Source organism: Maylandia zebra, linkage group LG2 (assembly GCF_041146795.1).
Source record: "Maylandia zebra isolate NMK-2024a linkage group LG2, Mzebra_GT3a, whole genome shotgun sequence".
In the NCBI taxonomy this organism is placed as follows: Eukaryota; Metazoa; Chordata; class Actinopteri; order Cichliformes; family Cichlidae; genus Maylandia; species Maylandia zebra.
In genome coordinates this window covers 35,780,790-35,802,114 of record NC_135168.1, presented here as the reverse complement: position 1 = coordinate 35,802,114, position 21,325 = coordinate 35,780,790, and the positions used below count along the sequence as shown (strand labels likewise).

The 21,325-nt window shown below is 43.5% G+C and overlaps 1 protein-coding gene across 8 annotated transcripts in view; it reads right to left on the bottom strand.

The window, feature by feature from the left end:
- Positions 1-176: 176 nt before the first annotated feature.
- The window catches only part of ankhd1 (ankyrin repeat and KH domain containing 1), a 33,392-nt gene continuing 12,243 nt past the window's right edge, over positions 177-21,325 (bottom strand). The window contains exons 3-39 of one of the 8 annotated variants that reach the window (XM_076891758.1): positions 15,343-15,499; positions 15,034-15,196; positions 14,761-14,908; positions 14,444-14,677; positions 14,145-14,237; positions 13,366-13,529; positions 12,965-13,046; positions 12,627-12,818; positions 12,418-12,527; positions 12,042-12,129; positions 11,528-11,655; positions 11,270-11,413; positions 11,030-11,132; positions 10,632-10,894; positions 10,198-10,479; positions 9,681-10,095; positions 9,424-9,563; positions 9,211-9,322; positions 8,949-9,094; positions 8,722-8,864; positions 8,426-8,639; positions 7,395-7,570; positions 6,992-7,154; positions 6,806-6,901; positions 6,601-6,717; positions 6,342-6,510; positions 6,024-6,223; positions 5,574-5,926; positions 5,286-5,438; positions 4,907-5,056; positions 2,591-4,148; positions 2,289-2,478; positions 1,964-2,086; positions 1,504-1,755; positions 1,209-1,393; positions 942-1,118; positions 177-827 (exon numbers count right to left, since the gene is read on the bottom strand). In XM_076891758.1, coding sequence (XP_076747873.1) covers positions 768-827; positions 942-1,118; positions 1,209-1,393; positions 1,504-1,755; positions 1,964-2,086; positions 2,289-2,478; positions 2,591-4,148; positions 4,907-5,056; positions 5,286-5,438; positions 5,574-5,926; positions 6,024-6,223; positions 6,342-6,510; positions 6,601-6,717; positions 6,806-6,901; positions 6,992-7,154; positions 7,395-7,570; positions 8,426-8,639; positions 8,722-8,864; positions 8,949-9,094; positions 9,211-9,322; positions 9,424-9,563; positions 9,681-10,095; positions 10,198-10,479; positions 10,632-10,894; positions 11,030-11,132; positions 11,270-11,413; positions 11,528-11,655; positions 12,042-12,129; positions 12,418-12,527; positions 12,627-12,818; positions 12,965-13,046; positions 13,366-13,529; positions 14,145-14,237; positions 14,444-14,677; positions 14,761-14,908; positions 15,034-15,196; positions 15,343-15,499 — 7,643 coding nt within the window. In that variant the 3' untranslated portion in view covers positions 177-767. Of the gene's footprint in view, positions 828-941; positions 1,119-1,208; positions 1,394-1,503; positions 1,756-1,963; positions 2,087-2,288; positions 2,482-2,590; positions 4,149-4,906; positions 5,057-5,285; positions 5,439-5,573; positions 5,927-6,023; positions 6,224-6,341; positions 6,511-6,600; positions 6,718-6,805; positions 6,902-6,991; positions 7,155-7,394; positions 7,571-8,425; positions 8,640-8,721; positions 8,865-8,948; positions 9,095-9,210; positions 9,323-9,423; positions 9,564-9,680; positions 10,096-10,197; positions 10,480-10,631; positions 10,895-11,029; positions 11,133-11,269; positions 11,414-11,527; positions 11,656-12,041; positions 12,130-12,417; positions 12,528-12,626; positions 12,819-12,964; positions 13,047-13,365; positions 13,530-14,142; positions 14,238-14,443; positions 14,678-14,760; positions 14,909-15,033; positions 15,197-15,342; positions 15,500-21,325 lie in introns of all 8 variants that reach the window. The other 7 variants (XM_076891789.1, XM_012924832.5, XM_076891754.1 and 4 more) reach the window with 7 other exon arrangements.

The following is a 21,325-nucleotide window of genomic DNA, read 5'->3' as shown; positions in this document are numbered from 1 at the left end:
AAATACTTTAATGTCTGCCTAAGAAATCATGCAGTCAGGAAGCTTGAGCCCAAAGAGGAATAAAAAAAAATCAAAATCTAGTGGATAAAAAAAACAAAAAAAAAAAAACAAAACTTAACTGAAGACTCAGGAGTCATATGCATCAACAAAGATAAACAAAAAAGCTTCAGCACAAATATTTTTCAATCTTTTTATTGAATATTAAGGTAAATATTTCACATTAATACAGGCTACATAAAGTAGAGCCACTATACGACATGAAATTTACTCTCATTTTAACCCTTTTTAGTATGTAAACAATTATACATGTATTTACCACTCTAAAAGGTTCTGATTTCGCTCTTCAGGTAATCATCATCTAGTTCTGGGCCAAGTTTAAATAGCTACTTCATGTTGAGCCCCCCCCCCACCCCACCCCGCAGCCCAAGAACGGTGTACGCGGGTTTAAAGTCAAAAATCGCTAAACTACGCAGAGAATGGATCCTGTTGAACAGGTGATCGCGCGCGTGTGTGTGTTTGCATCATTGGGACACTGATAACAGCTCTGGCCCAATTTCCTCTTTCCTCGTTAGATAGGCACATCAAAGAATGGCGTCAAAGAGAACTTCCAATTCTTCAACCTTTACTCTGCATTTCAGGTCTCTACTAAAGTTTAAAAGTTTACGCGTTAATTTTTTCGTCGTCTTATTCGGTCGTGTCGGTCAGTTGGTATTACATGTTTGCACTGTGGGTCATGCTGTGTGTGTTTGATTGCTGTAGGATGCCGTCTAATTGACATGGTTCAGGTGCACATTGCCCACATGAGGTGCCCAGGTACCGGTCCACACCTGAAGGAGAGAGGAGAAAGGTCAGGGGGGTTATTAGTCAAATGCTGCTCCTTATAAAACGGCATAAATCTGCACAAGTGTCGCAAGTCTGATTTTAATAAAGGCCAACTTTACCTGCTGTTGTGGGTCAGAGTTATCTGCATTGTTTGGGACCACTTTAATGATGGGGCTCCATGCAGGGTCACCAGCGTGACCAGCGTGCAAACCATTGTACATCGGCCCCCCTGGGCCTTCTGCCATGGTAGGATGAGGGGGCAGCATGGTTCCTCCATACATAGACATTGGCATCCCCTGGACAAAATGGACACAGATAGCCGTTAAAACACAAGTACACAGACAAATGGGCATTGAAAGTCCGTCAGAGCTGTTACTCTGAGTTACCTTTGGGAAATCCATGTAACTGTTGGGCAAATGCTGCGGCTGGTGGTAGTTGTTAGCAGGGTTTGCGATGCCCGTGTCGTCCTGCTCCATGGGCTGGTGCTGAGAGAAGGCCGATTGCTCCGCGTGCATCTGCGGGTGCATCATGTGGCTGTTCATCAAGGGCTGGGACCAACCAGACATGGCCTCTGTACCAAAACAACACAAGGCGGTTTTATCGCTGGACGCCAAAGTTACTGAGAACCCATTTCTGTATATGGCTGTGTTCAACTCTCACACGGGCCCAATTTGCTCTTACCTGAACCACTGCCAACCCCGAATGACCAAATGCCTCCCTGTCCAACTGATGCCGTGTAGCTGGTTGTGAGCAGAGGTGGGTTTACAGACCCCGTCTGTCTGATCCTGGCCAACCGCTCTGTGCCGATGGGTGGGGGAACCTTCCGGTCCTGTTGCGAGGAGCTGCCTGGCTTAGGCTGAGGAGGTGAAGCAACCGCTGAGGTGGAAAGGGCAGAGGAGGACACCGTGGAGGGAGGTGGGACAGGAGATTCACCTGGTGGGAAAAGACAAAGCCTAGGTTAGAGCACTTCCAAATAATTTTTAAGAGACTGATTTGTTTTTGTTTTTAAACAAGCATGGAAAAATGCTATTAAACTCTCTAATATTAAATTAATGTTAAAGGGATTATAAAAGGGGTCAGGGGTACATTTAAGGCCTAAAATGTAAAAGAATTAAAGAGAAGCGGTCTGTGAGCCTGGTACCTGATGTGGATGCACTCCATGGGTGGGGGGAAAAGTGCTGTCTGCTGAATGAGGGTGTGCCAGCTGTATGACCAGGTAGAAAAACAGCACTGCCAGAGATCCCGGTGGCAAAGTTAGGCAACGCTAAGGACACAGACAATAGAAGGAGACTGTCAGCTTTACAGTACTAAATATAAATAAGACCTTACATGTCAACATAGATTCACCACATCCGGTTGCATGTGTACTGTAATCACCACCTTCTTTATTTCTCCTGAAATTATTCTGATAATTATTTTGAATATTAAACCCAAAGAACTGGAATTAAACAAAAATGCAGCCATACCGATGGGGCTGTTGACCATCCTCTGGGTGGTGGAACGGTAGCCAGGGGCTTTTGAGCTGTCTGGAGGAGGTGGGGGCATCATATTCTCCATCTGGCCCATGCTCATGTACGCTTGCTGAGCCGAGAAAGACTGCTCTGGGGGTGATCGAGTAGGCAAATGGCATGCACCCCACACTGGATTGTTTCCCACCTGCTAAGGCAAGCACAACTGATTACTATCACAATCCAGCTGAATGGTGCCCTTACCAAAGTAAATGCACGGTCAAGTAAAGTTGTAGTTGTGAAGATTTATTTACGCCTACCTGGTTGCTGTTATCAAAGATGCTGCTGAAACTGAAGAGACCTGTATGACCGAGGTTGGCGTGCATCTGCTGAGGCTTGCCTGCACTGGCGACATGCTGCATTTGAGAACCGTTCATCATTCCAAGATTACCAGAGACCTGAAGGGAGCTTGGGATCTGGGCTTGAGCTTGGGTCTGAGCTTGTGGAGGCAAACTTGTTGGCTGGGAAGTTGGGTTTTGGGTTTGTTTTGGGACTTCTTGGTGAGTGCTGAAGGGTACAAATACAGACTGTTGTTGCTGCTGTGTTTGCTGCTGCTGCTCAGAAAGGGAATAATAAGGCCCTGGTGGCTGCATACGATGGGAGACTCTGGGCGCAGGTGCTGAGAAGTGGGGTACTGTGTTGTTGGGGTGCACGACGTTGTGCGAGAAAACAGCAGCAGGTGCTGTGGGTAGGTGAGAACTGGGCTGTGGGTTGAGGTGAGGCTGTGGAACATCTGTGGATGGTACAGAGGAGGGAGGGGGAGGTAACTGCTGGCGGGGTTCTGGCTTTGGAGCTAAGGACATGGCAGGGGCCGCGAAACTCACAGAGTTGCCGCTCTCGCTGACAGCAGCGGGCTGGCTCTCTACGGGCAGAGACGACTTGTCTTTTCCAGCAGGGGGAGCAGCACTGGGCTCTGTTTTAACTGACTGGATGGGGGGCTGTGAAATGGGTCCCACTGGCTGCTGAGGAGCATTTGCCGTAGTTGTAGTGGAACTGTGATGTGCGGGAGAGCCGGTGCCTCGTACTGTACTACTGCCACTGGAAGGCAACGAAACAGAAACGGGTGTGACACCGGCAGGCTTGGGGTCTGGGGCAAAGAGCTGTTTTCTGACAGAGGAAGGCGTAGCGACACTCTGTTGGGGATTATATGGAGTAGGGTTAGGCGTAAGAGGTGTAGCTATAGCAGCGGATGTGTTGGGAGCACTGGTGGTGGCGGTATTGGTGGTCGTGACTGGGACTCCTGAGCTTGCGGTGCTGCTGTGTTCACTGTGATTCGAGTTGGGTCTGGCCTGTGGTCCTGTGTTACTGGATCCTCCGCTGTGTTTGGGGGAGCTGTTAGCACTGCCGGGACTCACAGGGCGCACGGGGAAAGGTCCCCAGGTGCTAGCAGCAGGAGAGAAGGTGCCACCAAACTGCGCCATGGGTAGACGAGGGTGCCTGATCTGGTGCATGGTCTGAGCAGCCAGGAGCGCCAGCTGAGGGTGGGTGTATGCCAGGGACAGGGACACTGGGAAAGGCTGCCTGACGTTTGACGACAGCCCTTTCCCGATCTTTCCCCCAGCCTGAGAAGAGGATGAAGACGAGGATGAGGGAGGCTGGAACGAGACGCCTGTTGACGTGGGCAATGAGCTTAGAGCCTTTGGCCCAGTGGTTGAACCACTGGTGGCCCCCGTGGTATTGGGGAAGGAAGCTGAGGTCGTTTTCGAGCCCGGTGCTCTGATGTGAATCCGGGGAATCAGATCCTCAAGCTCTTTGGCCGGGTCCTGGATCAGAGCATTGATCAGCTGGACTGCATGCCTTGTAGACTCCGTGCCTCCTCTGAAACCAAACACCAGAATATGCTTATTCAAAAATATGTCCTTAAAAAAAAAAAAATCTGGCAAAAAAAAGGGTTTTAAAAATATGTCATTTATTATTTTGCCAAATAACTGCCCACCAACTGTAGCTCTAGGTTCTGCACCTCATACAAAACACCAAACCCAGAAAAGCTCAATACACAACATTAAGCTGCAAAACTACACCAAAGAGGAAGTAAAGTTTCTAGATGTGCTTATTTTCCCTCTACACACTGAATATAGTATAGCTCGCCGCAATTTCGTAAGTCATTTTAATCACTCATTTTCATTTCAGCCTTAAGCATCCATGATGTGAATAAAGAGCAGTAAACCTATTAAAGAGGCTGACCCATACTTTCAAAATAGCATGGATGTTCATATGTAGCAATAGAGGCAAAGCTGTTTTGCAGGCTATGTAGAGGTATACAGGCAAGCTTTGCATACCTTCAATCCCAAAATATGCTTCTTGCCTTTATTCTGAAAAAACGCAATGTCTTGCAAAGACTCCTTATATGATATCTCACTCTTCCACCTCCGCTTTGTGAACTGGGAGTATCTTGAGGAAAATACTAGCAAAAGAAAATCTGCATATTTCGCACATTAAATGTCAGATCTGTATTTTGTCATGCCCCCCCCAAAAAAAAATAAAAAATAAAAAAATAAAAAGGCTTCATATACCAGTCCATCTGATATAATTTAGCTGTAATGGCTTTGTAGTCCAGCAGAGGGTGCTGCTTTTACCTTATAGTGATCATCCTCTCTCCATTCTTGTCCTTCTGCTTGTCCACGTCAATGTGAGCTCCTGTCACATCCTGGATGGCTGTTATGTTGCAGCCTCCTCGACCCATGATCCGAGACACAACGGACGCTGGTACAGAAAGCTTCTTTGATCTTCAAAAGAACACGTGAAATGATGATATTAATGTTTGTACTATAGCTGTCTCTTAATTCAATCAAAAAACATGCAATCATTGGCTTTGTGTGCAAGCAATGCCTTGCCTTAAGATGTATACATAATAATATAATAAAAGAAAAAAGTAAAATTTGACAATGGGGAGAACAAAAAAGTAAGTATTGCTATTGATAATTTGCACACGTCGAGTCAAACTCATAAACTGACCTTCTGACGACTTCCTTCCAACCTTCTTCTCTTTTCTGGCCTCTCTTTGGACTCGTGAGGCTGAGCTTACTGTTGGGTGAGGTGACAGGAAGAGCCATGGTCTTGAACGGGGAGGGCAGGGAGTTGGTGGTGGAGTCGCTTGCATCTGCAGCTCTGGAACCAGACAGACTGTTTGCTTACAGACATGATAGGACGCAACAAAGTAGTAGTTGTTATGTCTAAAGATCCAAAGTTACACACAAAAGTACATGTCAAACAACAAACGTGCCCGCTCGATCAGAGACTCACTTTTGCGTTGGTTTTGAGATGGAGACTGTGAATTTGTTTTCCACTTTGCCGTCACTCTGCGTCTGGGAACTGTGTCTCTTCTCTGGGCCGGACAGGAGGGCCTGGACTGCTCCTGAGGAGGGGGCAGAGGAAGAAGAGGACGACGAGGAAGAGGAGGAGGAGGTGCCGGAGGAGGTGAGGTCAGGGAGGTAGTTGAGCTCCTGACTCTTGCTCCCACTGCTGCTGCTCTCACTGGCACAGTCGGTGCTATCCAAGGGGTCAGAATCACTGTTGCCGCCTGCCACTCCCCCACCCCCACCCCGTGGCTCGCCGTGGATCTTGTTCTTGTCAGCTTTGTGCTGTGCTAGTGCAACCTGTTAAGAAATGCATACATTTGGTCATTTCCCCCTCTTCAATCTTTAGGATAAGCTGGAGATGAAAACAGGGCAGATTAAAAAGAGTAGTGCTCACCTGCGGATCTTGCAATATGATGGGTTCATTGGGCACCGAATCCTTGGTCTTGTTCTTTTTGTTCTTCCGATTGGTGCTTGGGGTAGTGGCCACACTCGCTCGCTTCTTACTAAAAGCTGTAGTGAAAGTGGTGGAGGTGGCAGATATACCAATGGTGGTGGTGGTAGTTGCACTCGGAGGTTCAATTGGAACCTCTGCTTCTAAGGAAGGCGAAGGGTAAAATTCAGGCATTAGGAAGAATCGGGCCACAAGATTCTAGTTAAAATGTATCCAAGTCATGAAAATACTTTTGAGTTAAAAGTTCCAATGAAACAATACCTTCAGCGGAATCCTCCTTCTGCTCCTGCATCTCAAATGTCTCCTCCTTGGTTTTCTGCCCCTCCTCTTCCTCCTGTTTCCTCTTCTGCTCCTCCTTCTTCTTCTTGCGTTTCTCCTTCCTCTTCTCACGCTTGGCAGCCAGAGCCTGCTTCTTGCTCTCCTCTCGAGACTGCAAGAGTCATAAAATCTCTTTTTATCTATGCCTTTTATTCAAAATGCTTTTACCTCCTAAAACACTATCACATGTGACTGAAATTACCTTCTCCAAGTCTAACTCCTTGAGGAGAATGGTAGCGTTCTTGTTGGCCTCGGCAGCCTGCTGGTCTTTAGCTTTGACAATGGTCTCCATGCACTGGTGACACTTCTTCAGCAGCTCCTGCAGGGTCACATTTGGAGTTTTAGCTCTGCATATTCCTCTAAAGGTTCTGTAGGTGACTACTGACTGAAATGCAAACAATACCTACCTTGTCAGCAATGGTGGCGATATATCTCATGCACTCAATATCTGACGGGAACTGGTTGACCTCCTTCACAAGATACTGCACCACCTTCACGTGACCCTGAAATTTTAAGTAAAGAATTAGTAACTGCAGTTGTCCTAAAGTGCAGCAGAACAAAGCAACGTTCTTAGGTCTTCTTCAACTGCGCACCTTACGAAAAGCAGCCATGAGCGGGGTGATCTTTCGGTTGTCAGCAGCATCTACATCAGCACTGGCGTGCACCAGGAGCTGGACCACGTCAAAATGACCACCATTCGCTGCCAGCCAGAGGGGAGTGTTCCCTTTCTTGTTTCGTACGTCAATATGCGCACCTCTGAAATAAGACAGAATTGTTGCCTTCATCAGTTAATGAAAGCCACCTTGCTAATGAGGTTAGAAGACAGAACACAATTTATGGCAAGCATCTGGTTTTTAAAAGCAAAAACAAGAAAGAAAAAAAAAAACAGAAAGAGCGTGGCTTAAAACATCTGCTTCACTAAGAAATAAACTTGCATTCAACCCAATTCCCTTAAATGATGAATCACAGTGAGATTTAACTCAAAACAGTCCTCACCTGTTGATGAGCAGCTCACAGAACTTGTAGTGGCCCTTGTCGGCAGCAATGGTGAGAGCAGTATCTCTGGATGAAGGAACAGGGGGAGCGTTGACATCGGCGCCTTTGTCCAGCAGCACTCGGCCCACCTCTGCATAACCTCCTGATGCTGCCTCCATCAGCGGGGTAAGACCAGTCTGTTTAAACCGATCAGTTATTAAGAAGGCCAAGAGGGTAACCCGAAAGGATAAAAATAGTGTTTGTATCGTCCAATAATTCATACATGACACGGAGTCAGTGGGAGAAGTTAGGGGGCTTAAGGTTGTATAATAAACAGGTTGTGTAGTCAGCACACACCATTATGTCAAGCTCTGTAAAAGGATGGATATAAGTATAATAAGTAAATCCTAGCTCAACCATGGTGAAGATAATTGGTGGGTCAACCAGTCCCAAAAAATTACTTCCCACCTTCTTTTGTAATTATTTTTTACTATTTTACAAACATCATAGGATAAGGAAAAGAAGAATTTAAGGATTTAACAAAAGAAACGTGTACTGGTGCCGGGACTGAGTCTGCTATGATGAAACTCAGGTCCTGAAATGGGACCAAAAACTCATCCCAAATAGTTTAATCAGTCTATTCTTATTGGATTGTTTAATCCATTTTACATACAAAGAAAAATGTCACTTCATTGCTCAGATTTTAAACAAACAGGAACATAAATGGTGAAATGCTTGTGATGGTTGATTTTTGTTCCATCTACTCCTAGTTCCTCAACTCTGCCTTTAGATCATCTGTAATTGAAGTAAAATATATATAGATGATTTCTTTTGTCGTCTCATTTCCATTCTTAAACCATGTTCATTTTGCTAAAGAAGGCAATGAAGGAAGCACTAAATAACTTCTCTTATTATTAAGCTAATTCAACCAGCTCTTATTAAGGTGTCCCTGCAGATACTTCACAGTGCACTCGACTCAGAAACCTCCCTGAGATATTTGACTTTCTGAATGTGGCAGCAGAGTCCTGCTATATGTGATCACGAGTCTTCACCTTAGCACGATGCTCTACGTTGGCCTTGCGATCTAGCAGCAGACTGACGACCTCAGCCCGCCCCTGAAAGCAGGCTAGGGTCAGAGCTGTGTTTCTGTTGGTCTCAATCTGGGCATTGATGTCTGAACCCATATCCAGCAACAGCTTCACTGCTGGCACATGACCGTTCATAGCTGCCAGCATCAAAGGAGAGATTCCCAGCTTACTGCCAGTCCTGAAAAGAGTGAAATAGAGTCTTTAGAAAAGAAGCGTAAAACAGAGAAAATGCTACATGTATGGTATCAGTTGTTGCTCACCTGGAGTTAATCTCGGCACCAGCATTGAGGAGTATTTTGATGATGTTGACATAACCCCCAGAGGCAGCCAGGCTGAGAGGCGTGTAGTCTGAGACATTGCGGTGTTCCTTATTGGCTCCCCGCAGCAGCAGCAACTCAACAACCTTACCAACATGGATGATAATGGTGTTAGCGGCAGGAGTATAGGAATGTCATGACTGTGAGAGTAAACTGAAACAGTTTTATACCTCCTGGCGTCCCCCAGAGCAGGCCAGGGAGAGGGGTGTGTCTTTGGTTCTCTCTGATTGAGCCTCAATATCACCCCCTTTGTCCAGGAGTACCTCAACCACGCCTACATGGCCAGCAGTGGCGGCCAGGATCAGCGGCGTAAAGCCTGTAGAGAACAGAAATAATGAGTCCTTTGTTAAATGAAACTATTTTGAATTAAAATTAAACTCTAACCCTCCAGACTGCCATACTATCAGAAGACTAATCATCTTTCTAAGATACCTTTTTTATCCCGGTGCTCAATGTTGGCTCCCCGTGAAATCAGGACAGACACAAGCTCCTCGTGTCCTCCTGCACACGCCAGCGTCAGGGCCGTATCATGATTACTCTCCGTCTGTGAAGAAAACACTCTCTTAACAGGGCATATTACTTTTTACATAAATGTATTAACTTGGATTATCACAATATGTATACTGTCATGTCAAACTGGCTTACATGTGCGTCTATGTCAACAGAGGGGTAAAGGGGTAGGACTGAAGGGGGAGAGGCGATGTTTGCGGGCGTCTGTGTGGGCGGCTGGGAAAGGGGTGTGGGTGAAGATGTAGTGTTCAGCATGGGCACGCGGCTGCTCACAGCTGCAAGAAAGAAACAAAAACAAATGTAAGCACCACCTCCAAAAAAAAGGAAAAACAAAACTTTGTAGAGCACAGTCTCGCATCTCACACCCAACAGTTAAACTTCTGAGTACTTGCCTGCCATGATGTCGTCCAGTGTGTCTGTGAGCGTCTGTGCAGGTGTAGCTACCAAGAGCCCATCTGGAGCCTGTTGAGGTATCATTCCTGGGCTTAACCCAGCCAGCTGCTGACCCTGCTGCTGCCCCAACATCTGCTGCCCTACTAGTACCCTCTGCAGCTCTGGACTGGTACTTCCTGGGTAGTCTGCAGGGTTGTAGTCTGGCAGAGGTTGGATAGGAACGAAGGCTGCCTGAAGAGGGGGAGGAGGCGGCTGGGGCTGGGTCTGTGGCGAAGGGGGAAGAGGCGGCTGCTGTCGTGACTGCGACCCATCCCTGTGACCCATGATTGTGTCCACCTGAGGAAGCTTGGGGTAATCATCCTCTTCTCCATCTGGTTCTTCCTCTGAGCCCTCTTCATCATCATCTTCCTCTTCCTGAAAGAATACAGAGAGCATATTAAGTCTCTCGGATCTGTTAGGACAGTGCTAGGGAACAAACATTATTCAAACAAAGAAAACAAATACAAAAAAATTCACCTCTTCGACGTCATCCTCCGGCTCTTCCTGTTCCCCATCTTTGCTTGTCTCCTCGTCCTTGTCAGAGCCACTGTGTACTTGTGCACCCGGTGTGGTGAGAAGAGGCACTGGAACAGACGATGCACATCCAGGCCCCGGGCCCGGACCCTGGCTCTGTCCAGCCTCCTGCTGCTCTAAGCCCTTTGCCTCCATGTACTCTTTGGTGAACTGTTGCTGTGTTTTCAGCTGCAGCTGACGCTCCACCTTCTGCAGCTCCTTCAAGATTTTCTTTTTCTTCTGAACCTAAGGAAGAGTCACATCCTTGTTTGACTAACTTGTGATATGTTGCTATGCATACGGGGGGGAGCACTGAAGGGTCAATTAGCTTACAAGTTAAAGGCTACCTAACTTAAGATCAAAATGAGACCAGATCTTAAGTGGATGATGGATTATACCTGCTCCTCTCGGCTCTTCTTCAGCTCCTCAATCTTGTCTTTGGTGAGCGGCTCCCCCTGAATGAGTTCTAGCGACTCTAGCTGGGCTTTCTCAATAGCGCTAATTCTCTGGCCCAGTTCATTCAGCTTTCCCTCCGTCTCCTCCACAATGCACTCTAGGGGCTGGCACAAGTGGAAGGGTGGCAGAGGCTCTGCTTCAGGTCCCCGGCCAACAGAGCTGGGGACACCGGGCTGAAGGGCTGCTTGTCTCTGTTTGGACACGCCTGAATTTGAACAAAACACATCAAAGATGTTGAGATTTAAAAATGGCAAAATAAATATATCTACAGCTCAGTGAAGTGTGCACTTTGTAAGTAGAACCTTTTAAGTATACCGAGCGGGTACCTAGGACAGTTTACCTTTACTAGAGACGGGAGGGGGCGTAGCGATGTTTGATGGGGTTCTGTCTGGCTCCTGAGGGGGCACTACCATGGCGAGAGCTTGGAATGGGACACGAGGAACCTGTTATGACAGAGGATATGTTGTGTTAAAGCAATGGAAAAAAGAAAGAAAACAGCCATGCTTGCAAAAATGTTAGTTAAAAAAGAAAATAAAATAAAAAAAGGGGGGGGGGGGGGTTATCATGTTGCTGCATATACCTGAGAGGCATCTTGCGATGGGGGAGTGAGTTGGGAGAGGTCCGGGGCTGGGACAGACAGGATGTTGTTGGGGTAATCCAACAGGTAGGAAACCACATTGGTGTGGCCACCCTTAGCAGCTTCTATCAACATGGTTGAGCCATCCTACAAAGAAAAAACATGGCATGTTTTTCCTCTATCAGCATTATCATTAAACACATGCAAATGAGCATAATCGTTATTAAAGCAGCTGGTGTTAATCCAGACTGGGTGCATTACTTTGAGTCTGTGAGTAGGATCCGCCCCATGCGCCAGCAGCAGCTCCACCACAGCCAAATGTCCTCCAGCACAGGCCAGAGAAACCACCGTGTGATCATTATTGGCAGTGGCTCTGTTCACATTAGCACCTAACACAGACAAAGACAAATGTATATATTATAAGAGTAATGATAATGCATATCTACAGCCAGATATTCAATAATGTGGTTCATCATTAACCTGGACACAATAACAATTGCTGGTCTTCCACTTTAAGCGTAATGGTGGAAAAAACAATTTTCAGGTGAAATTTTAAACTTCTCATACCTTCATGCAATGAAATAAACTATGATTAATTGAAGTGAATAAATTAAGTGACAGATGTGCAGAAAAAAACAAACAAAACAAAACCCTCCCATATAAACGATCTACTTCCCCTTTCAAGAGAGGCAATTCTCTGACTCTACAGGTTAGATATGCATTTTTCCCCCCTCAAATACCTGTATTTAAATCCAAGAGCTACTCAGTTACGCACCTTTGCTGATAAGAAACTGCACTGTACAGAGATGCCCTGCCCTCGCTGCCTTCATTAAGGGCGTCCGTCCCCCTTCAGACTCATGCTCCTAAAGGAAAAAGATGAAGTGGATTTGTTGAGTTCAACACAGAAGTTAAACAAAATGGCTATAATCTGTATTCATCTTGAAAACTGCTGCTGTAGGTGCAGGTTCTACAAGGTCAAGGTCTTGCTTCACACAATAGAAGATGCTCAGTTCAATCAATATACATTTACACACAAAAAACTTTTACACATCTTTTCTTGCCCCGCTGTCACTTGAACCAATGTAAATACTTTTTTTTTTTAAAGCAGGGCAAATCATAAGTGACTAAGAGGATTTAAGAGTACGGCATACCAAATTGGCTCCAGCCTGCAGTAGCACGTCTGCCACATCAGTGTGTCCGTTCTCACACGCATACGTCAGTGCTGTATCGCCAGTTGCCGTCGTGGCATGAACGTTTGCTCCTGAACGAGAAAAAGTTACAGGAGTGTGAGCTCAAGAGTCTAAGACATTTTTGATGTGTCTTTTCTTTCTACCATTGCTGCATCTTCTTCCTTGCCCACCTGCAGCCAGTAGGTACTTCACCAATTCCAGATGGCCTTCTTGTGCAGCTTCCATTAGCGGGGTAGAGCAGCCCAGCTCAATGTCTGCCCCTGCCTTAATGAGGAAGTCAGCCACTTCTAAAAAGCCTCCACAACATGCTAGGGTCAAAGCGGTCTCCTGGGTTTCCTCTGTCTGGGCATTGATGTTAGCACCTAGACGACAGAGCAAGACCAGTTTTGTTATATTCAGCTACTAAAATGGGAAAACATAATGATAACAGACTGTGATCATGTCAAAATTGTTAGTTGTTTTTGTTTTTTTTATGGTGTTTCAGAGATGCAAGAACAAATGCTGCTACCTTGAGCCAGCAGCAGTGCTACCATCTCCTCATGGCCTTCTCTGGCTGCCTCCATCAGGGGAGTGTAGCCCTCATCATTAACCTGGACATAAACAGAAGCATCATCAGATCAGAAAACATAAGGGTGAAAATGACTCGCAGGTTACACGGACACAACCCTGACTTGTGTTTATGTGGATAGAAATTGTCATCCAACTGCATTTAGCCAGTTACATCAATGTTGTCATTTACATTTTAGATAACAGTGAAAAATTAGCCGTTTTCCAATTTTGGAAGCAAACACTTTTGTTTAAAAAGGACCGACACTTTTTGGTTTGGAGCATTTATAGTATATCTTCACAGCAAATGTATCTACAGCTATACAATTTTTTTCCATTTTGTTTTAGTGTATCTTTGCATACCTCCTCCAAGTTGGCTCCTCTCTCTATAAGCAAGGCTGCCAGCTCCACATGTCCTCCACAAGCTGCCAGGGTAAGGGGCGACTCAAAGGAATCAGCTGGCATGTTGACTTGCGCGCCGCTGTCCAACAGCAGCCGTGCCACCTCCACATGGCCATCCTGGGACAGCGAGACACACAGAGAATATAGAGATAAGCACCTGAATAAATACACGTATCAATTTCTAGTCAAGCTACATGAATTTAAACCATCAATTTGAAAAAGTGTTTAAAACGAGAAAGTAGTGACATTTTAGCAGACTGATGAAAGAGGCATCTAAAAACATTGCTGTACATTTCCATCAACAATAGCACAATTAATGTTTACAGAAAACTGCACACCCCTTCCACAATTATTTAGCACGACTGATCTGCAAACAAGATAAAAACCAATTAGCACAGGGGAGATGGTGTAAATTATTAAAATCTTCTTTCAGTCCACTTTTCTCCCACTTAACCATGCGAGTACCCAACCATTAGCAGAACTCTGTTGGGTTTGGACACTGAATAAGACCCGCTGTTATGTTTCTGATGTTATTTTTTTTCAAATTTAATATTAAAGTTTATTTTGTTTGAGCTGTACTGAGACACAAAAGGGAGTCTAAGATATATAAAGCAATTCATTCTTGACCATGCCGATTACTTCAACGTATGTACTGTCTGTTTATAGTTACAAATACAAAGTCATAACAAGTGGTTTGAGGTGTGAAATGTGAAGTGAGGTTTTAGGTCAGATGCTTACCATGCAGGCCTCCATCAGTGCCGTATGCATCTCATCCGTTTTGTGTTCCTGGTCTGCTCCGGCCTCCAAGAGAAAACGCACCATATCCAAGTGACCTGCAGAGGACAAACAAAATCAATGTAATTAATCTTTTACAGGCCTTTGGACAAGGTTATGGGAGTAGCCTGCCACTGGGGGAAAGTAACAAGTTAGATCAGTTCAGAGTCGACTGCAAGTACAATGCGCATTTATTCCTTTCTAAAAATAAACCCTCAACATAAAAACTAACCTAGGGATACAAGTTCCATACTTAAGTACTGACCTTTGTAGCATGCAAGTGTGAGAGCACTCTCCTTGAACTCATTGGAGTGTGTGTTGATGCCAGCGCCATACTCCAATAGTACCCTGGCCACTTCTACGTGGCCAGCACTGGCCGCCTCCATGAGAGGTGTGTGTCCGTTCTCGTTGTGGTCCTCAATGTTAGCACCCTCTTTGAGCAGCACCTTCACCACATCCACGAAGCCACCGGCACATGCATACGTCAAAGCTGTGTTGCCTGAAAGACAAAAGTGAGATTATACCGTGTGTTTTGAAGTCACATTAAATGGTTTATAAATAGAGAAGTTAAAGTAGTCTTACCAGTAGAGGACTGGGCATTGACATCTGCCCCATGGACAAGTAGTAGTTTGACAATGTCCACATAACCTCCACTGGCAGCAGCCATGAGTGGTGTTATATCCCCCTTGATGCCCCTGTCCTCCACATTGGCATGCATAGCCAACAAAACCTAAGAATAGAAAACAGAAGAAGAAAAAAAACGTAAATATATATTCATAGGCTTGTCAAAGGAATACAGCCCCTTAAGTATTTAGCAGGAACTTAATCTGGACACCAATCTAACCTCTTCCATACCTGTGCAAGTTCATAATAGCCAGCCGAGCAGGCGAGACACAGCAAGCTCTCCCCTTCCTCCGTGTGCTCATTGACGCTCCGGCCCTCATCCAGCAATTTGCGCACGGCGTTGACATCCCCATCCGAACACGCCTCTGCTAAACTACGGCTGAAAATAACCAGACTGCTACAATTACTGCCACTGTGGCAGGTGAACACACGCACCCCTCACAACAACACAATTACTTCCAGGCAGCAAAGAGACACACACGCATGCTCATAGGTATTGTTTATGAAGCAGTGAGTTGATGGTGTGAGCGAGATACATACTTGTCTGCTTGGCCGGCATTGAGTGTGTTTTCAGCTCTCATCCGGGTGAGGGCGGCTGCGGCCTCGTCCAGGGCACAACTCACAGATGACGTCAGTCGCCGTAGCACCTCGGGGTCTGCAAAAGCTTTACCATCGGCAGTGGACAGTTTACCGATGCCTGCCGAACACCAAAAGGGCAGAGGTGCATAGGGCAATGCAAACCACAGGGGAGCACAACCACACCAGACCAGATGAAGAAGCAAGTCCAGTCCAGCAAATCCAATCCAGGGTTAGTAGCAGCAAACACAAAGAGGGAAAAAAATCAATAAAGAAAAAAATAAAATAAAAATTTAAAAATGAATAGGGAAGAAAAAAAAAAAAAAAAAAAAAATAATCACACAGAAAACACAAGCATTTGTTAATGTGGCTTAATATATCTTTTTTCAATAAACCACCTAAGAGTCGCAATTTCTTTATCAAATAGTAAGGTACACAATAAAAGGGGAATATTGGGAGTATCTACTGTGCTGTGCAAAAGTCTCAAGTCAGTCTTCATTTCTTTATGTTGGGCTAGGAAAACGGGAAAAAGGTGCAGCGATTTATTGAGATGTACAAACATAACAAATAGTTTTGTACAAATCTAACGAGTTTTTAAGTCAGTATTTGCCATTTTTTCCCCCAACACAGCCGGAACCCTTAGTCAGGCTTTCCGTAAGTAGTCTTCATTAATAGTTCTTGAAGGACATTCAAATCTCTTCTTTGGAGGAAAACAAATCCTCTGTAAAACAATCAGGTACAAGTACTGGCCAATGTCAAACGGAGCCATTTAGAAAGCCTGGAGACCTATTGCTCAAGATTATTTAAAAATAAAATATATTTAAAAAAATTTTTTTTTAAAATGACACGACACATTGGCTCATTGGAAACAAAATAAAAAGAAATGACTTGAGACGTTTGCACAGTACTTCAGTAGTTCAGAACAATAATACCAGTGAAATGAAGCTGTTGTATACACCAAGGCTCAAAGGTTTGGAGTCAAAATTTTGCAGTTTTCCTTAAGTCATTAAATGAACTGCAATGTAACACTGCTGAGAAATTCTGATATTTACTGAATATAATTTTGCCGTAAAGACAAGCTTCTTGAAAATGACTTCAAGTTAAATTAGTTTAATATTAATGTGCACTTCCTGTATGTTACAGTCTAGCGTCCTACAATAGGACTGACAATTAGCATTACTTTGGTGGTGATTTCATTATAACAATACCAGCAAACTGGTGTTTTATTAAAACAAGTAGTTTGGAAATAAAACTTTTCTTGTTCAAATCTCACACTTTCCTAGACACATTTCCTCTGCCTTGACTGACAGATGGACCGATCTCAGAATTGATGTGCTTCAATACTTCAAGGTTAAATAATGAACATGAAAATAAGATCCTTTCTCTTCTTTTCATGCTTATTTAAATATTTTAGCACGTTCAGATTCGTTCCAAACTTTTGATCAGTAGTGTATACGAACCAATGTAGATTCAAGCTGTTAATGTTCGAAGAGAAAACTGTCTCATCCTGTGTGAATTATAGATGGGTAAAAAGCAGTGACCATGAGAGAAAATGATGTGTTAGGAACAGTGGCCAGCAAGCAAGAGAAGAACTGAAGAAAACAATGCAATATGACAGGAAAAAAAAAAAGTCTGTGTGTCTATTTTGTCATGAAAAAGAAGAAAAGTCAATGACCAGAGTGAAAGGCAAGCAGCAGCAAAATGAAAACAACTGCTTTTGCTAATGACCTACAGAGGAAGATCTCTCAAAGGAAAACAATGAACATTTCCAAACCAGCAAACCACTTGTGAGAGGAGTAACAGTGTGCATTTTACAGACGTGTGTAAAAATGAAGGGAAAGAAAAAAAAAAAAAAAAAGGGAAAAAAATAAATAAAGTTGGCTTTAAACCTTTCGGCCTCAACTTCAACCCATCCATTAACCAGGCACAAGACAGCTTCAGTCCTTAAGGTTGTGTTTTCTCACCACTGACTCGGGCTAAACTTAGCACCGCTCTCAGACAAAGATTTCACAACAGTCTCATATGCACAAGCAAAGAGGTCAAGGAAGTTGATCATTAATGTTTTACTTTATCGTGTTTTTCCTCAGAGAACACAAGCACTTCATTCACTAAACAGGAATAAATAGGTTAGATATCAGCCGTCACCAAATCCCCTCTCCTGTGTATAATCCTCTACATATAACTACTAAACAGAGCAGGAAGTAGTGAATGAGTCAAGAATTTCAGTCACAACATCAATTTAAAAGACCTTCACTGTGTTTACACATAAGCACTTGTTCCTGCTCAGCTCCACCTACAACGCTGCCATGTTTACACGTACAACACCATCTATCTTTTATCGTGTTAAACTAAAATAAAATTTATCAGGACAAGTGTATATACACCAAATGCCTACTGAAAACATAACTGGCACCGACACCAGTCTAACAGGAATCATTCTTGAAGCATTTACGTGCAATGAAATGAACAACTAGATCAAAATGTAAGCTATCCTAACAATACGTCAGACGAAACCATTAGTACCATTTCAGAGAAAATGAGTTGCCTTCTAGGTAAAAACCAACCAATAATACTGCTGGTAAGCGCTGGCTAATAACTTAGTGTAATATTTTGTGGCCATTAATTACATGTGAGCAACCCGCCCTTCCCCTCATTTAAGAGGTCTTAATGTAGAATTAAACTAGCTAGTGAGAGCCAGAGATCTTAAAAATCTCAGAATGGGATGAGCATGAGCTCATCTTAATGTTGTTAAACTAAGCAGACACTCTAGTTTAGACCACTTATTTCTTTGTGTGTTTAGGTACGTAAACTAAGTCAACTTACTTCAAATGAACATTTAATTGCATGTCATTCGTTATTTCATGAACTTTCATTTGCAGTACCAGTAAAGTCTCTGGTGTCTGGGTAATGTGGAATAAGAGCAGCCACTAATCTATTAAAACCAGTTTTTCAGTATAATGCTTGAGTGCAAAATCATGGTGGCTCTCGTGTAGGAGGGGGAAAAAAAAGGATCAAGTAACTGCCAAGACATGACAAAGGGGCAGGAACTGAATCTGAGGATGTAACTGTAATAAACTAGGCTTTGTATTTGCAACAGCATCATGAAAGCAAGCTCTTTTGATATAATTTTCCCCACACAGAGCAACAAGGAAACCCCAGACAGAAAATGAAAGGGTTTCAACTCTTAAAAAGTACACAACGGGATAATTGCTAGAAACAATTATGTTTTGATAAACTGGTGATCCCAAAAGTGCTGCTGCAATCCTGAGACTTTCCAACAGGAGCGCTCTGGAAAAAAAAGGTCTACACACATTTAGTTCTAAGGAATAATTTAATTTAAAATCTAACTTTATTATAAAAGACTTTGATAAACAGTTTTAAATGATTCTTATGTGATATGTGTATCATGTATAATATTTATTGTAACCTTTTGTCCACTAGACAACTTTCACCATTCACCAACTGACTTTTCCCCCTCTACAATGGATTTAAAAAAAAAAATAAATAAATAAAAAAAAAAAAAAAAAAAATTGGTGCATTCCTACGTGGTCACTTCACTTTCATTTGCTAAGCTCAACCACTGCCACCACTCATGAAATAGTAGATGTGCAAGTCAATTTTTGATAAAAAAAATACTGACACTTAGGACTAGGGCTGTTCGATATAACAATATATATCGGATGACGATATAAAAACGTCTATCGTTTCATTTTACGCTATGGTTTGTTTCGTGGTGTCACAAAATAAACTGTTTACGGCAATATATTTTCATCATTTTGATGGTCACTGTAGTGGCTATATTAAGTTCTCTCTTTCTCTTGTATTTAATATAACCACACTAAGGATGGACAAGGGCCTGTTTTTATGGGTCGTCATTAGTAACAACGACGGTAAAACCATCGCATGTCCGCTTGTTTATTTTCCCCATAAACCTTTCACAATAAAGCTCAAGATCCTGTTGACACTTTTCAAAATAAATGGAATCACGTGAAAAAGTATTGACGGATGAAAAGCCAAAACAAACCTTAGACTCAAACGTTAGAACAGGCTTTTCCCTGCAGCACGCCGTGTAATAAATACAAAGAAAACGGGGGCCGTTACAACCTATGTCTACAAATGTGTAGTTTCATGCATCGGTTAAAACACTCAACTCCAGGTACATGACGCCCAGCTGGAAACACTTCACCTACCAGAGATTCACAGAATTTACAGAAAATATAATATTTGTGATTTATATCGTTATCGGACGATAGAGGTTTTATATCGGGATATGAGATTTTGGTCATATCGCACAGCCCTACTTAGGACTTGCATAATTCACAATACATGTAGTTCCAATATTCATGGTCTGTGTTTGATGGCACAGTGTGGGGTGGAGAAGATTTTTGAGGATTATGCAGTTTTGCAGACAAAGACAACTGGAGAGCCAACATTCCTGTTATACTTCTTCAAAGTCTGCCGCCTGGGGCGCATGCGCAGTCGTTGCATTGTAATGTAAATTCAACAAGTTGCCGTAATCACAAAAACCTCAGGTAGGCACATAGACGTTTAGATAGACCCTCATGCAACTTACTCATGCCAAAGTTTATGACACTGGGACCTGGGTGGACCCCAGAGTATCAAAATAAAAGTATAATTTCTGCTTTAATCTATGTAGATCCAGAGTTCCATAACAACCTGGTCTTTTTAACAATCATCATCCGTCATTTTGTAGGAATGGGACAGTCACAGATGTTGATATATTCTATACATGTATACTGCATGTGAAAAGAGACTGAGAATCCTGGCTGCCAACACAGCCAAGCAAAAACGCGCCATTCCAATATTGCCAGTTTTTGTTGTCTCAACTGTCTGCAAATCTCAAAACTGTCTGAAAAATTGTGGCTTATTGAACAGTTTCGAATGCTTAAGTTGCCAATATTAACTGACAACATTGCCCCAAACCCTCTCCCAGTAACCCTCTGTGCCACAACTGAAAACTAGAAAAACTAAACACAACTAAACTGTTCTGCACAGACACACAGCACCAGAGTACCCTCCACACTGCTGAAACATTCTACATTCCCTTTATTTATTTTTATTTATTTACACTTGCCAGAAAGCACAGGAAGCTGCTGTAGTATTCTCCTGAACAACAGGTGTCACCTGACATAATGACATAAAGGTGATTTCTTGGTTTTAGATTTATTTAGTAGAAGACATACACATAGTCTCAGTGAGCGTCTGGTCTAGTGAAAGGTCAGAAGTGCAACAGGTGAATTGAGAAAGAGCATTTGAGGACGAGACACAGACAGTAGGAGGTGAAGAGGTGACACCAAGAGCATGTGAGGTCAACACATACACACATATTAGTTAGACTTATTTAGAGGAGAGATTAGTTATGTCTCGACAAGAAAGAGGAACAATTCACTTTGAGACAAAGAACGGAAAGTATAAGCCATGAAAATAGAAGATGATTTTCTGGGTGAAAAGTCATGGTGATGTTGATCTGATCTATGTATAAAATGTACCGGTGACGCATGAAGGGGCGTCAGTAAACAAACCCTGATGTTATAAAATAATTGTTTGTGCCTTAGTAAGTCGAAGATCAATTGCTGTTTCCAGTGATCTTCCCACGTGTGAATTAAAATCTTCGTTTGACTTCATCCGGCCGGACCAGTGTGGTTATTTTTCGATCACCTCTTGTACCCTTTCTCAATTTTTGAATCTTAACATTTCCTTATTTATTTACTATATGTAACCTGAATTTTTCTCTCTCTTATCAAATAACAAAGGTTATCTTTAAAATTTGTTACACCACCAGAACAGCACCAATGTAGGAGGAGAAGAGGTCAAAGCCAAAAGCAAAGACTTTTTTTTTTTTTTTTTGGGGGGGGGGGGGGAGAATCTTGGCAGAGTCTGTCAACCGACAGAGATACAACATGCCAAGCTACAAAAATTGAGGGGT